Source organism: Podarcis melisellensis (genome assembly GCF_964234715.1).
Source record: "Podarcis melisellensis genome assembly, chromosome: 7".
Lineage (NCBI taxonomy): Eukaryota > Metazoa > Chordata > Lepidosauria > Squamata > Lacertidae > Podarcis > Podarcis melisellensis.
In genome coordinates this window covers 49,379,282-49,397,077 of record NC_138539.1, presented here as the reverse complement: position 1 = coordinate 49,397,077, position 17,796 = coordinate 49,379,282, and the positions used below count along the sequence as shown (strand labels likewise).

Below are 17,796 nucleotides of genomic sequence, written 5' to 3'. Positions count from 1 at the left end.
GAAAGGATGTCTTGGTTTGGGCATGAGACGTTTCATTTTTGGATAGAGCACCTAACAAAAACATCCTTCCTGTTTCATTGCCCTTGTTTGGCACTGCAGCATGGGTGACTATACTGTATTAAATACTGATACACGGTTTCTGAAATACCGAGGCTGTGTGCCTGTTTATTTACTAGAGCTCCTCCAGCACCTTTTTTCCTTTGCTCCTGCTTGGAGAAAGCCTGTAGAAAATAAAACGATGCAAAGCTACTCATGTAGGTCAGCATGAGGGATTGGGGGAGGGCACTGCAAAGCAAAACAAAGAAAGCAGCTGTCAGAACCTAGGCATGTTGCTACCAGGAGGTTTAATGTCTGTTGGCTTTGTGCCTTTGTTTTGTGTTCCTTTTTAATTCCAAAACAAGGCTGCAATCTTATGCTAACTTATTTGGGAGTAAATTCCAGGGATATCAGTGTGTTCTATACACATCCACGTGAAAAATGTATAGGAAACAATCAAGTGGAAATACATACTTTTTATAACATTGGTTTGATGTTCCCGTTTACTGAAGACTGCAACTAATCAATCATATGATTAACACAGGAAATAAAATGTGACGTTATGAATTCCTCTTATGTACTTAGGAAAAATATGTTAAACAGATTAAGCAGTTATATATAATACACATTATGACCATGACTAATGTAACACCATATTATCTTTGCCTTACATGTCTTAGCACGTGCCTTCAAAATCTCTGATTATACTAGTTACCTCAAACATACTTTTAAAAAAACCCAAATTAACGCAGTAAACCACTTTTCAAAGTCAGCTCTATAAACTCATTCTAGCAGCAAACAGATTGTACCTGTCATTTGACTGTGCAGTCAAAGAAACAATACATATGAAAAGTGACACATAGCATGCATTGTACAGATCCTGCATTTGCTGTGTATTGTTTAGTGAACATAATAAAACAAGAGTTGAAGTAATAAGACTTCAAATGGTGGTAATTTGATTTTAAAAATAGGACATCATATGAAATTTGTTTATTTCATTGTTGTAAGAAGAACAATAGGATAACCTATTGTAGAGTTTAATGTTGGCATGACGCTCATTGTTGAGTACTCCATAATCTCCTTCAGAACACAGTAATGAATTCTTGAATTCTACAGCAAATACTAGACAGACTTTTTATACTGGCTGAGGAATAGGAAGCTTTTATGTGCAGAATTATTTTATGTCACTGTCAAAGGATATTTTGTACTCCCATATGCCAGGACACAGAGTTAGTTCCATGTCAGAATGCAGTTCCTAGACAGGTTTTAACCTCAACATAACAAACAACAAGCATGAGTGGTATTTTGCAAAATGGTTTTTTGTTTGTTTGCCTGCAGACAGAAACATTCTGTATTTGAACACTCTTAATACTGGCCTATGATTTGTGAAATAAAGATAATGGATGAAATCCAATGCTAGTAATACTCAGAGTAAACTCATTTAAACTAATGGATGAGTAAATTAATTTCAGTGGGTTTACTCTTGAGTATTATTATTACTATTATTATATTTATTTTCATCCTGCCTTTTTCCCTGACAGAGACTCAAGGCAGCTTACAGCTAAAATAGAAACAGCTAAAAATGGGGGAAAGCAATAATTAAAAAACATTTAAATATTAATATATTTATCTATATATGATCTATTAAAGATACAGATCATAATGAAAACACCACAGTACCAGCCCTTCCCCTAAAAGGAGTCAGTTCCTAAATACTATAGGAACAAGAAAGTCTTCACCTGCCTGCAATAAGAAGGGGGTTCCAAAGTCTGGGAGCAACCACTGAGAAGGCCCTTGACTATGACTTCGTTAGATATCACCCAATGTCTTTTACCTCTTTATCCCTTTGTCTTATATTATTTTAACACTTCTTATTCCCCAAATGAGGGCAAGGGCACAGCATATGACATACTCTCAGCTGAATATTAGGTTTTGTACTTGCAAATAGCATAGCTTTTTCACTCTGCTGTAGGGAAGAAGGGTTTATAATAACAGAGATGTGGTATGTTTAGGTTTTCAGCTGAGACCGTCAGAGCAGCCACCTGCTCTGAGTCCACACACAGCAACATGACTCATCTGTCATGGCATTGTTAAGTTGACTTTTACTGTTTATTGTAGCATTTCCTACTTGTGGGTTCCTAAGACAGTGGTGAGAAGGGTTCCAAAGGAGGTGACAAGAAGCATATAGAAGTGAGGATTGCAGAACCTTCCCCTGCCAGCTGCCTATCTTCAGGAAAACATAAACTACTTTCTAGAACAGCATAAGTAGTCTTAGTGCCATACTTTGTTGTCAGCCCTCATCACACACTGTGTCTGCCCAATGGTGTAGCATGTACAGAGCTGCTGCCACCATGAAGTGGCTTGGGCTAATTATCTGGATAATAACCTCTCAGTTGATGTGGGGCAAAACAATAGCCATGTTTGCACTTACAGAGCATGTTGGCTGTCATAATTTATCTCTTGGAAACATTCCAATGTTGCTGAGAGGAAAAAACCTCTCTGATGGTTTCCTTTGATCTGTTAATCCCACATATTTTAGACTATGACAGATTATTTTTAAGTGCATGAGTAAGGGTTAACACTGACAGGTAGATCATTTAAAATTATACCTTATATCCATTAGAATAAACATCTCTAAGGTCCCTATTTCAGTACAGTCATACCTTGGGTTAAATATGCTTCGAGTTGAGTGAAACCTTCCGGGTTTCGCCACTTGCGCATGCTCGGACGCTCAAAATGACGTCACGCGCATGTGCAGAAGCGGCGAAAAGCACCGCGAGCGTGCGCAGATGTGCCGTCGCTATTTACGTTTACCTCCAGATGCGAACAGGGCTCCGGAACGGATCTCCTTTCATATCTAGAGGTACCACTGTACATATATGTTTTCATTTGTTAAACTAACATTAGAAATGTATCATGATCTTGTAAAGGAGATCTATGTGCAGAAGCAAGTGCATATTCATACCATGCTGATTATCTGGGCCTCATAAAGCTACAACACCTACTGTCAAGGGACAGTAGTTGCCTGTAACTGCAACTTGATCATGGCCTTTGTTAACAAGAAAGGAAGCAGACACAAACTCTTGAGTATTAACTCTTTTATGAGAATTTGACAACTTTTGGTAGGGAAAGTTCAAGTTTTGTTTAAGACTGTGAAAGAGGATACAATCTGCCATTATGTCATCTAAGCTAAGGAAACAGCAAATGCCATAGACTTTGATTTAGGTTGCATTCCTGTGCTCATTTTCCTGTATGAATAAAAATGGTACTTACTTTTGAGTAAGCATATGTAAGACAGCTCTTATATGGATGTCTAACTGCCATGACTGGGCTCATTTGGTAGAGCATGAGACCCTTAATCTCAGGGTTGTGAGTTTGAGCCCTATGTTGGATAAAAGATACCTGCAATGCAGAGGGTTGGACTAGATGACCCTCGTGGTCCCTTCCAACTCTACAATTATATGGTTTTGCTTAACCTGATGAAAAAGTGGAGCATGTTATTACTGGAAGGAATTTGAAGATCAGATAGATTTAATCTTCTTTAGTGAATGGCTATCAGTTGGGTCATAACATTCCACAAACAAAGTGGGTGGATGAAGGCAAACGCTATTAAGTAAATAAATTAAATGCAGCATACAAGCAAGCTATGCTATAATGCAAACTGCAAGATAATGTAGTAAAACTCAGAATTATTAGAAACTGTGATCTGGAATAACATTGCCCTTCAAATATGGTAAAGAAATTGGACCCAATTTACTTCTCTTTCTCATGTTTACTTGTCTTTATCATGCCCACCCTGCTTAAAAGCTTATATCCAGTTCCAACTGTCTTTGAACCTCCAAGGGAAGGAATTTCTCCATCTCATCTTTCAAACCTATGTTTGCAAGTGTATATAAAATTCATTACTCTAGTAAACTACCAATGAGGTTCAAATCAAAATGTGCTAGATTAAATTATGCTAAAATACGAATCAGTTAACTAATAATAAAGTGCAAACCTCGATATTCTTCACTGCCTCTAACAGAAATAGAATGGAAAGCGTTGACAGGCTTAGAGCCATTGAGAAAGAGATGAAACATACCTGGAGGAACCCTGAAGTTTGCAGAAGAAAAATACCCTCCAAAATACCCTCCAATGAGGACTGAGCATTCTCAGTAGCTGCAGGACATTGAGTGTCAGTTAGAAAAGAAAAATGAGAAACTGGGGGTGGAATGTAATGTGCTGCAAGCCCCCTGTTAGCAGCTTCTTGGAGGTTAGGGCATGATTGGTTGGAAGGGCTCTTTAATAAGAACACTTTTGATCGGAAAGGGTGGGCTAGATACATTCTCCAGGCTGAGGGCCACATTGCTTCTTGGGCAGCTTGCCAGAGGCCACATGACTGTGATTGGACAGAGTTACAGAGTGGGTAGGGAATTGGATGTGCTACTTACTTTGATATAGCAAGCTACACTCTAGAAATGCAAAGTCAGAAGTTTCTACACATACCCTTCTCTATCCATGCAAGCAAGAGTCACTAGCACAATTTAAAAACTCATTTGAGACAGACAATAGCACTTGAAGAGGGTGTGGAGCCTTGACGAATGTGGCTGGGGTAAATCCTAGAAGGCCTCATTTAGCTCTCCTTGTTGTGCAGCTCCGTACCTTGTGTGAGAGGGTCTACCCGTTCCCCACAACAGCGAATTCAGGTGGTGACTGCTGATAGGACTGGTGCCAAAAAGGGATACTGAGAAATGAGGGTGTTCTCAACATGCTCCAAGAAACAAGGGGTGTGCAGAAGTACAGAAGGATTAAAATGTTCAGGTACACATTGTTTGGTAATCTCCAGGAGCCACAGAATGAGTAGCAAAGAAAAATGGAAAATCAGATTGAGTTAATTGGCCTACTTGAATGCTTTAGTACGGAGGATAATATGCCTGGGTGACACTCCTGTTAGGAGCTTCAGATACATTGAAAATATTCGTTTAAAGTTGTGTTCATAGAATAAAAGAATTGAAACTTCCCAAGGTAACATTAATGACATTGCCCTGCCCTATGTATGGGGAAACCCAGCCAGATGGGTGAGGTATAAATAAAATTATTATTATTATTATTATTAATCATATCAGTATGCCCGAAGAACAGAATTGTTCCAGTGACTTGAATGAGAGTGCTAGTCCAGTTGTAAATAATGACCTTGCATTAAATACTAAAGTCTAAAAATAATGTGGATAAAACTGCAGTGTCTCAAGATGGAGAATGGACCTATTGTTTGCTAGAAAGTAATTATACAGGAAAATAAACTAGCATTTTAAAGACTGTTTGACATGCTAGTTTTTCTATAAATATTATTAAACATTTGATACCTTAATACATTTTTTTTTAAAAAATCTACAACTCATAACAATTATGTGGATGAAATTACAACTTGATAGTTCTTACAATGTGTTTAGGAGCGATTAACATTTAGTAAATGAATGCTTTTTATAGAGCAATCATATTTGTTTATTCAGCAGTAAGCTCAATATAGATTTCAGTGAGACTTACTTCTGATGTGTAAGGGATTGCAGCTTTAATTGAGTGATACTTCTCTAAGTCACTAGATTTGTTTTAAGGAGGCATGGGCTTCTCAGTGACATTTATTGGCTCAGTTTCTATCTTGATTGGCACAGAATTGGAATACTGATTCAGCATGGTGTATATGGTTAAGTGACTATGTGCTTGTATTTTGCTGCTGGATAGTGCTTTTTCTGGAGAAACCTCAAGCGTGTCATAAGGCACGTATGTGTAGTCCTTCCCTTTTTATTGAATCTACTTATGTCTGTTATTGGTTCAAGAGTGAGGTATAAAGTCTTCTAGACTAGTTGGCTGAATGAAGCAGAATGTGCTATGTAACCTACTAGGCTTAAGATGAAGTTCAAGAACTCTTGCTTTAAACTTAATAACAATTAAAATCACAGTGGAACAAATACCAGTCAAAACTTTTCCTTTCACTTACTTCTATGAAGGCTGATCTTATGCCTGTTGTTTTGGGCACTAGAAACATGTAGTTTTATAGTCAACACAAAAGCTGGCATTTCCATAATTCTTTTTTACGTGATCTCTTTTTTCAGTTGAGATCAGATTCTTAAAGCAGCCAAAATGTTTTCCTTCTCCAAGTACGACTTTCAAGATAATTTGTTTGCTAGGATAGGCTACATGTTGTGGTTTTTCAAGGGCTTAATACTGTATTATTCTCTTGAAAGTTTAGAAAATACATTAGAGACAGAAATCAAGAAATTTCAGGGTTCTAAGGTTTACTAATTTAGTAGGGGTTTTATTCCTTTACTGAACATTTGATGAAAACGTTATAAGATTAACAGTGCCTGTCATTCATATGTCGTACACCCTGAAGTTCATTGTTCAAATATACTAATTATTTTATTGTTAATATCTTAGGGCACAGTAAGAACATATTATGCAGTCTTCTTACAGGGAAAATATATGTGCAAAGCTGGTTTCTCTTAATTCTTTCTTCTAACCTGCTTTTCTATCTGTCATTAATGAGCAAAAGCCATCTATTGTTGAGTTTTGTTTATAATGAAATATGATTTTATTTCCTTAACAAGGTACACACCCAGTTGAGCACTGAGATGTAAAGTGATTTTTTGGGTTGATTTAACATTACTTTGAATATTAGCCCTAGTTCTCACTGAGGTGGCAAAGGTGTGCCAGGGTATTACTGCTTTAGGTTTCAATGGGAGGGTCACAGGATTGAACATTCCCCCATATAATATAAATAAAAATATATATCCACATAGTCAGGTAGCATGTCAGGCTACAGCCTTTCCTCCTGAAATCTAGTTTTCTGTGTTCAGAGAATTTGTATGAAGGAACAATCAGTCATGTCAGTTACCATCCACAGGCTGAAGTACCACTGTACCACTGTTCAGATCGAGCTTTACAAACTCATGAGTACTAGACTTCAATTGTTGAGTCTCTTTTTATGTAATGGAGTTTGAAAGGGTAGACTGCAGCACTCTCAGATAACATTACAGAGCTAAATCTAAAGCCCGTAATTATAACTAAAAGCTGGCCAGAGCTTCTGGAGCTACAGTCTGAATGTTTTTTATTGCTTCAGGGTGCTTTGGGGGAGGCAATGATAATTGAGTTTTATGTTTTAAGTTTTATCCTGGCATTTTGTGTATTTTTATTTTATCTAGAATATTGTAACACATTTGAAGTAGATGACCTCTTTTCTCAAACAGCAAAGAGTCTTGTGACACCTTAACACCTAACAAATTCATGTACTGTATCTAACTTTGGTTAATTCAAATCCACTTCATCAGATTCAGGAAGTGTAATCCTCAATTGGCAGTTGAGGATTATACATGTATTTATTAAATTTGTATCCTGCCTTTCCGAAGGAGTCTGGGGCAAAAAACACACAAGTGATAAAACATCTTAAAAATATCTTTGAAACAATTTATCTTTAAAACATTTTTAAATGCATTTGGTAAAATAGACTTTAGCCTATGAAAGCTTATGCCAAAATAAATTGGCTAGTATTTAATGTGCCACAGGAACCTTTGAATAGAAAAGGAGTTGAATGTCTAAAGGAGGATAAGGAGATTGTTTCAAGCATGGCTAGAATTGCCTGGTCAATCCAGAGGGCTTGCTAATACCATTTCTCTACCCTCAGATAAATTACAGCAGCTCTTAAGTGCTTCCCTGCTTGACAATAAAAAGGGAAGTGGTGGCAGTTTAATGAATATAAGAGGAATGCACCTTATACCCTGTTTATCTCATAAGGGAGATGTGGGAGTGATTGCCCCATGGTTAAAGAAATCAGTGAATGTGTGATTCCAGTTAATGCATGTTTTCAATATATAGAGAGGAGCCTTGGAAAGTGTGAATGAGGAAGGAAAGTGGGAGAGGCCAGTGTCTGTATTCTTTACAAGAACTTCTGTTGAAATTGAGTCATAGATTTGTATGACTCAGTTAAGTGTCAAGTCTTCAAAGTCAGCAGGGCAAAATGTTAGACATATACTGTCATAACTTCCTGAAAAGTGGGGGAAATAAAAGCATGGCTAGAATTGCAGCATGCTGAAGAACTTGACAACCCAAACTTTAAAGTTGTATTTTAAAAACATTTTTTAATATCTGGATTTAATGAAGTCTGCAAATCTGTTCATCATGAAGATAGCCCCTTCTTGTGCACAAAGTATGCTCACTTCCCATCCACCTAAGTGGATCTTTGTGACTCCTAATTTGTCATCCTCCTTTTAGACCAGCAGCTGGTGCTGAACATATGAACCTCCTCCCTTCACAGTTCCTTTCAGCCTTGATAATGAGGTGTTGCTGTCATCCACCACTGCATCCCATCCCAACATGGATAGAGTGGTGAACCTTGACAAGCTCGCTGACTTCTGGCAAATCATTTCTTAGCCTAATCTACCTCACATGGTTTTGTGCAAATACACTGTCCATCTTCAGATTGTATAAATCTTTAATCTTTTAATAAAAATATCCAAGGAGAATAACATTTAGAATATTTTAGTACGTACTTTTTTGTGAGAACAAAAGGAGGAATCATTCATACATGGCATCCTGAATGCATTGCAGTAAGAGATGACTAAAAGTTTCATAGTCAATAAAAGTGGGGAGGTGGCTATTGCAGAGACAGGCAGAGGAAGAAGCAACGAGACCCTAACGTAGCTTCAGCTTGGGGATGACAGTGCGAGTTCATGATCTTACATATGGTGCAACACTTCAGAGAGTGGTTTGTAGCATGATTTAGACTGTCTGCCATACTTCTTTTCAGCATGGAGCTGCGGAGGCTGTGAGGCGAAGGTTGTTGCTAGTTTTGTGCTGAGCTTTGGAGATCCTTGCTTCAGACGTTCAGCATGGCATCAGATACCAGACTCCACCCCTCTGAGGCCAGGGCCAGCATGTATTTTAGCTGGCTACTAAGGCCAATCAAAATTTGTCTATCCCTTTTTAAGGCTGATTTTTTTGGTAACAATTTAGTTAATATTTATTTATTCAAAAGCAGAATAAAATGAAGGTTGTGAAATACTGGCTAACTTGTCAATCAAATTGTGCACAGCTTATTGCTTCCAGGGTTATTTGCTTGTGTCAGGTTAAGTTATGCATGTGCAGGATGGAGGAGGTATAAATATGCATCACATTATCTGATTCAGTAGAAGACATTTTCATAATGTTATTTTCTCTCCCAATGAGTTTGTGAGAACATTTTTTTCTGAGTTACTGGGAAACTCAGACAATGAGAGGGGAACACCTTTGTTGTTTGTTAAGATGCTTATCTTAAGAAAGAGAAACTTTCTTGGGGGATTGTATATATTTCATGGAACAGACAAATACTTGTTCAGATTTCATTGAGTGGCAGATTTAAGATTTTAAAAATGTATATAGCAGTGCACCAGTAGCAATTAAGCCTCACCATGAACAGTGCATGTACAACCAGGGCCCAGATCCTTGCTCCATCTTCCTCCAGCAGTGGATTAGAAGAAGAAAGTACAGAAGCGTAAAATGATCGATTCACATAGGCCATCTGAGAAAGGAAGAGTCCTGGAGACTCAACTATACAGCTCTGAATAAAACATTTTAAGTATGTTTTAAATGCAATATACAATGTGATACTAGATGGCAATGGTGAGCGTTTTTATATGTATGTATATGTGTACGTTTTTAATATATGTGTACATTCCACCCCAGTGCATTTCCTCGCTTCCATGTAGCACCTGTATGGAGTGAAAGGAATAGTATTCCCATTTACCACAATCCCTGAAGATTTTCGCTTTGCACAGAGTTCTCAGGAAGAAAGAAGCAACACAGCTTCTTCTCTTCCTAAGTACCTGTACAAAGTGAAAGGATCACCTCCTTCTCTGGTTATCTGCAATATGCAATGAACAGGGAAATGTAATAGTCCATGGATGATGGGAGTTGTAGTCTACATGGGGAAAGAGGATGCATCAGATTTTTTTCTAATCTTTTCTAATCTTGTTTTTGGAATTGATTGTTTATTTTTAAAAAGGTGAAAATAACTCTTTTTTGTTTTTAATTTCAGGTAAATCAGAACATTTACGCTGTCCAGAAACAGAGGTAAGAACTTGTAAAAGTGTTTGTTCTGTTTGATACACTAGTGTATCTTAGGGCATTTATATATAGCTCTCCCTGGTATCTGTACTGATATGCTGAGAGAGCACTGCCACAGGGGAGAGAAATGTGTGCAGTCTGTCTCTGAATACATAAGAAAGCTTCAAGCAGTGGAGCTTTCAAAATGCAAATGCTAAGCAGGGAAAGGACTTATTTTGGCTAGGCAGATGCTGCAATGGAGGGAAGAGCAAAAGGGTCAAGCAGTCCACAATCAGAGCAGCCCTTCCTCTTTTTCAGCTTTCCCAACTTTTCCAGCTTTTTGCTGTCCTTGACCAGCACCATCAACTGTGTCTGTGATGGTCTATGTGAAAGCCCCATGCAAGCAGCTTCACACTAGTGTTAGAAACTGAGATATGAAAGCTAGGAGCTAAATGGCACCTTAAATCTAGGTTATGGGCGCAACAACGGAATGTCTAGGTGTGCTTTTTTTATAACAAGAATACAAAGCTGAAAATGAATGAACTGCAGCTAAAATATTATGTTCATTTTTCACATGGTCTAGTCCTTCCCCTGCCCACCCCCCTAATATTCTTAACAGGGTCTCTTCTCCAGTCTTCAGAAAGTAGCTAGAAGTGGGGAACCAGAAAAAGGTCCTCCTTTTCTTCCACTCTGCAGTTTTAATCTGAAATTTTAGATGCAGTACTGCACCCAGAGCTCACAAACTGCTCACATGAATGAAATTCCATGTTGCAAAATGCGCTTAGAACAATGGGAGTTTTGAACAGTGCTTCACACTGCTCCTTACACTCCCAAAAACTAAGGGTACAACGAGTAGCATTTCAAAATGTTTCCCACTGCTCCTGAAAGCTCTGAAAGTCAGGTTTAATTCACACATGCTGATTTCACAGCTCTGTCGGTTATTTTCTCATAGGAAAAACTTGAGCTCTTTAAAGAATATGAGGGCTGTGTTTGACCCATGTTTATTTCTTTTTAGCGCTGAGAGAAATCTGTATGATTCCGCTTAGTGTCTTAACAGCTGTACCCAATGCTAGGGAAATTTCCCAGGAGCACTTACATATTATTTGATACAGTTGTATCCTGCCCTTCCTGCATAGAGCTTAAAGTGTTTTTAACCTCAAAATACCCCTGGAAGAGAGGTTGGTTGAGTGATGGTAACTTGCTCGAACAATGTGGTGAGTTTTGCAAGAATTTGAACATAGGATTTCCACCACATTAAAAACCATTTTAGCCACTGTGTGGGAATATAAAGTTTCTATAAAGAACAAGATCCAACCTCTTTCCAGGCAGAGTTTTTGTAGCTTTTGCCCTCACCTGTCGGTCAGGGTAAACTGGGAGTCTTGTGTGGCTGATCTGTATCTCTACCACCTTGCCTCAAGGGCTCTCTCACATGACAATGCTACTGTTGACTGAGTTCTCTCTTTTGGTGAAAAGGGTATTTGATAGTAATCAGTTTTCTTTGGAGGCATTGATTTGGCTACTGAGTTTCTAGGATTTAGGGACTTGGATAGTTATTGTTTCTGACTCATACGCTGGCTTCTGTATCTCAATGGCCCTGTGCTTGCTATGCTGCTGCTGAGATTTAATATGCAACTGCCCCCTGGTTTTTGTCACTATTTTTAATACACTAGAAATACACTGAATTACTAATAGTGGTGGGAAGATCTCTGTACTTTCTGGAAATAAAGATCAGCTGTGTTTTACCAGAGCTTGGAAAAGATAGAAAATCATTCATTGTGACCTTAAAACATACTATTCACTGCTGCAGCTCCTGTCATATGACATCATGCATAAAATTCAAGATAGTTCTTTTTTAGGAACAAAAATAAGCTTGCCATGTGAGTGGAATAGAAATACTTTTTTTTTTTTAGAAATAGCATGATGTGGAGACAGTGGGTATAGATGTTTTTCTCCCTCTCTCATAACAGTAGGACTCAGGGACATCCAATGAAACTGAGTCTTGGAAGATTCAGGATAGACAAAATACGTGCTACTTCACACTACGGAATTAACTATGGAATTCTCTCCCACAAGATGCGGCTATCAACTTAGTTGGCTTTAGAAGATTAGATGAATTTATGAAAGATAAGGCTATTGCCATGATGGGTATGTGCCAGGGACTGACTAGAAACTGAGGAGTGGTGGCTGGATTTGGGTGAGTGGGCACCGGAAGAAGGGAGGTTGGAGACTGACTTAGAGGAAGGGATCAGTGATCTGGGGGAGCCAGGAGATGAGAGGCAGGAGAAGCTGTAAGATTGGAGAGTGAAGAACAGGTGCAGGAGGAGAGAGAGGTCAAGCTGGTGTAAAGGGCTTCCACACCTCCTCCTACTGCCTCCACCTCCTGCTCTACTGTCTTCCAGGACCAGAAGAGGATTGAAGCAGACTTTGCCTGCCATTTTGTGGGCTTCAGCTTCTGTCCCTTACCCACTGTCTGTCCTGCACCTTTTTAAGATCAGAGAAATGCAGCTTAGCATTTGTGGGTGGCAATTATTATTATTATTATTAATAATAATAATAATAATAATAATAAACATATTGTAGGATTAATAGATACAATTATTAATCATCATCTATGGTCTGTACAATGTAATAGTAAAATAGAACAATTCAGTTTTGAGATTTTTTTTCTTGGGAGTTTGCAAAAAATGCTTGGGCTTGCCTCGTGTTCCTTATTTCAAGGAATACTTCGCTGTTTAATAAGGAACAGGGGGCAAACCTCCATGGAAGGCAAAACAAAGTTTTAGGCCAGTAACATACATTAAATTAAAGATTCAGTTTAATAAAATGGCAGTGTACAATACAAGTTTTTGTTCTTTTCTTCAGCATTTATAGCACAAACATTCTGCTTGGCCTTTGAAAATATGTACAGTAGGACAGAATGTGACAAATAACTGAGGTAGCCCAGCCAAAGTACTTTCATGGTTCAGTTGGAAAGGCAGCTCTAGTACTCTCAAGGGCAAAGAGAACCTTCAATCATTATTTCCAAAACTATCTGAGAAATCTTAATACAAAAGCTGTTTACTATGCAATATGACTAGGGTAGTATTTTTATCATCATATGCAGGACTGAAGCTAGTAAGTGGTAAAGTTTATAAAAGGTTATGTACATACCGTAATTATATGCTAAAAATAGAAAATATATTGTGAACTACAGTGTAGGGTAAAAAAAGGCTTGCATAAGAATTGTTCTGGGTCCCTAAATGATGGGTGTAGAAACCTATAATGTGCACTATTTGGGATATTACAATTTTGTGTATATTCATGAACTTTGTGTTTAAAAAGTTGGTTGCAGCATAGTTTTGTAGACACAATTTCAGAGACAATGATGTCTCTGAAGTGGCAGCTGCAGAAGGTACAGTGATCAGCCACTCTTTCCCTCTGCGGAATGCTCCTGAATACTAGTTGCTGGCAAGCACAAATGAGGTGTGTGTCTGGTTGGTCATTGTGATAAAAGAACTCTGGACTAGATGGACCTTTGGCCTGAATTAGCAAGGGTCTTCTTACAGCTCAGCAGCCCATTTGTCCCTGAACCCACTTGACTTGACCTACTCCATGCTTATTAAATAACATATATTAACATATATTATATTAACATATATTACGTTCTCATGTAGTTACAACCCAAGTGTGGAGTACTTATCTGTTTCATCAAATGTGGACGTGTATAGAGAGAGATGTATCCTTCAAAATAAAATCCTAAATTGAACAAGTTAATATATTTTCCCCCACCTTAGCTGAAGGACAATTATTTGCTTTAAAAGTTTGAATAATTGAAATTGGATAATATAAATTGTAGGCATGATCCAATCCATTTCTTAAGAAGCAGGCATTCTGTGATAGAAGTGGGAGTTGCTGGCATTTAATTGTGCTTGTGTACTGACACAGTAGATTACTAAATTTCATATTTAACCAGCTCTAGCATCTCCATTATTTTTTAAGTACAATCAGATGTAACTTTTGCAAAAGTTGAAATTAAAAGAGGGAAAGCTTCCCAAGTTCAACATGATTATTTGATACATGAACTTCCACAGTTACATGGTGAAAGACATTATGTTTATATGAAAGCCTTTTGGAGATGAAGAATCTTGATGATTTGGGTGGGGATGGGGGCCTAATGGCAGAAGAGAGGAAGGGGAAGTTCCATTTGCTTGGGCAGAAATCCATTATACCAGCAGGCTGACACTATTAGAGGTGACCCTATATTATATATGCATTATTGTATTTCATTTAGTTTCGTTTGGAAATGAAATGGTAAGGGTGTTGGGCAGGAGGGCATTCTCCCCTGTGTAGTTAGCTGAATGCTGTTGGATTCATGTTGCAACCAGCCTAAGAGACATATGAGCTTGACAGATCAAAATCCTGAAGAACAGGTGTAGATCTCCTGAGATTGTATCTCATAGGCTAGTCATTGTGCATTAATTACAATTGGCTATTTGTACAGCAGACTTTTACTTCAGTGCTGCACTTCTAGCTATGTCTGTGGTAGAGTGCTCTTTCTCGTTGTTTGCCAAAGCATTTTTGTATGGTGCAAATGCTGCTGATGTGTCAGAAGTATGCTTTATCTGAGATCTTAAAAAGTATGTGCTTTGTGACTGCAAATGCTATTTTAATTAGTTTTTGTAACGACATAATTAGCTGCGCCATGCATTGGATTTTAAAAATACTATTTTAATTCATCACTACTGGATTTTCAGTTATAAAGAATAATTTTATTTGTTTCAGGTTTGATTCTTTACACAAATGACTATTGTTTATTTTATTTACTTAAAACTATGAGGCTGCTAATTTGTTTCTGAATAAAACACAGGTTTGTCCAGAAATCAAAGACTATGTTCTTTGCAGGCCACAAGCAAACATTCTGTTTTAGCAGGCATTTTATGTAAGTTTTCTTTTTGTATAATTAATTTTTATTGTTTTATCCACTGTATGCTTTTTGAAATCTTATTGCACATGGCTTAGAAACTTTGTTGATTCAGTGATATATAAATAGCTGAAATAAATAATAAATAAGGTGTTCAGGTATATTATAATCTTCATGCCTAGACTAACAAAGAACTGACAGTTTCAAGTGAATTGTTCAAACATTCAACACCAGTGATTCAGAAATGGTATTTTGTTGTGAAAAAGGCATGGGGACTTGTTTTCTCTAACCATCTAATATCCAATTGCAAGGGCTGCAAAGGCAATAGAGCGTATTATCTAGTGCCTCCTTCCATTATTCTTCAATTTAATTAGGGCAGTCAGCTGCTTATCTTTAGCAATCATGAAGTGTTGCACTTTCAGCTTCATCCTGCAAGGAGATTATTCATCCATCTGACTTGTTAGGCACCCATTCATCCTGTTTACTAGGCACCCATTCATCCTTATGCCTCCAGTGACTTTGCTTACTATTCAGATACTACCATTCCTCGGGATGTTGGGGATAAAGTGAAAGACTGGATTAATGCTGGGAACAGACAACTGCTGTTTAAAATCCATGATTATACTGTTAAAATAGAATTGATGGCTACTCTGATCAGGGTTTTTTTCTATGACCTTGAATACCCTTTGGCTAGCCATTCAAGCTGTACGGGTGAAAGTTTATATCTCACTAAACATCCTACAACAATATTTAATAGTCAAAACTGGTTCACAGAAAAGTCAAATCTTATATGTAACTCTTATGATGCTTTTCATTAAAAACTCACACAAAACCATGGGGGTTACTTTGTTTGAAATGCTGTATATATAAAGCTTCCTTTATATTTTTTTACTTGCAATAATCCACTTGCCCAACATAAGAAGTAATTCATTTAGGGCCTTTTCAGATGTGAGAGACTTGTTCAGTTTATGCACTTAGTACAGATCCAGCACCAGTAGGCTGCAAAGTAATGGTAACCTATATGGGCAATAGCAATGGTGATATAATGCTTTCTTCCAAGAGACTGAGAACATGACATTACATCACATTTATAATATAGTCATAATTTATAATAACCATAAGCTTCAAAATATTTGTTGTGGTTTTGGATGCCATTCATGATATGACAGAAATAAAATATTCTGTTCTGATAATTTTTCAAGATTCAGGGTCGTTTCATATGTTCTTGGATATAGCTGACACTGTGAACTTTTCTAATGTTTACACTGTTAGGACCCAGTTCAATTTTAATTAGCTTTTCACATCACTAACATATTTTAGGAAAAACAAACTCCCACTAGATTTTTTACATTGTTGTAGTGGGGAAAGTTTCAGGAAATTATCCAACTCTTATGCAATACTTAGCAACTATGAGATTTAAAATGAAACTACTGCAGTGGCCTGATACTAGAAATGATGTGTCACATCCTATCTAGTTACAGTGAATATTATAACAGTGTATTAAGTATCCAGTCACTAATGTAAAATTGATAACGCAAAACATACCCTTAGTAGTTGAATGTTTAGTATTGTAATGATAAAATTAATTGTTAATGTTGTTCGTAAGCAACAAAGTGTTGGCTATGATTGCACAAACCAAGAAATAATAATCTGGTTCTCTGAATTATCTGAAATTACAACTTGATCCCCTACTTGATTTAGGACAGTTAAGTAATATAACATCATGTCATAGCATTAAGCAGATTCCCTAGCAGCATTAAGGATTTTCCAGGGTTTTTTTATCAGCACAGAGCAAAATCCTCATTCAGTTAAATTATGTAATGTATTATAAATACAGTTTTATTAATGAATGCCATGCAGATGATGGAAGCTGCTTGGGACAGCCTTTTTTAATGAAAGTTTGTAGAACACATTTTGCTTTCTATTTTGAACATTATTACATAGGACGAATCATCTATAGCTAGTGTTCACTGCAGTGGCCAACCAGGTGCCACTGGCAAGCCCTCAAATAGGACCTGAATGGTGCTCTCCCGACTTGTAATTTCCAGCATCTGCTCATAGCTGTCAACTTTTTCCTTTTTTTAAGGGAAATTCACTTATTCCAAATAGGATTCCTTGAAAGAAAAGGGAAAAGTTGACAGCTATGCATCTGCTTCAGCAAGACTTGTACTTCTGCATGCTTGGTAGTTCTGTATCTAGCAATGCTTTCAGCCAGTTCCCCCAGAACAGATGTTAAGCAAACAAGCCTGTAATTCCAATTATCTCCCCTGGATATCTTTTTGAAAGTTTGTGTTATATTGGCCTCCTCAGTCCTCTGGTATGGAGGCTAATCTTAAGGACAAATTACATAATTTTGTTAGAAGAACAGCAATTTCACATTTGAGTTCTTTAAATACTCTCAGGTGGATGCTATCCAGACCGTATGATTTGTCTGTTTTTATTTTGTTAGGAAGACCTAAAATTGCATCTTTTGTCGCCACTATTTGCCTTTTTTTCCTGTGAAAGTCAGTTCAGGCGCTGGGAGCTGCCCTATATATTCTGCTGTGAAGACTGCACCTTCATTCAGCTTCTTTGCCATCTCTTTTCCTCTGTTAGCACACCTCTGCCTCATTTGTCATCCAAAGATCCTAACACATCCCTGCGGGACTCCCTAAAATTTTATAGTTTAACTGTGTGCTCCTTAAATTCTTTTTCTAGTACTCCCTATTGTCTGATTGAATTTGTTTGCCAGCATTTGTATTACTTTTTTCCTCCTTGTTTGAACAATACTTCCATTTTCTAAAGGGAACCTTCTTGTCCTTAATAGC

General features: G+C 37.5%; 1 protein-coding gene across 6 annotated transcripts in view; it reads left to right on the top strand.

Moving 5' to 3' along the window:
* Nucleotides 1–17,796, top strand: part of SPIRE1 (spire type actin nucleation factor 1) — an 81,734-nt gene that overhangs the window by 1,123 nt on the left and 62,815 nt on the right. For all 6 annotated transcript variants that reach the window (XM_081919316.1, XM_081919312.1, XM_081919314.1 and 3 more), the window contains exon 2: nucleotides 10,082–10,116. In XM_081919316.1, the coding sequence (XP_081775442.1) occupies nucleotides 10,082–10,116 (35 nt within the window). The remainder of the gene's footprint in view (nucleotides 1–10,081; nucleotides 10,117–17,796) is intronic.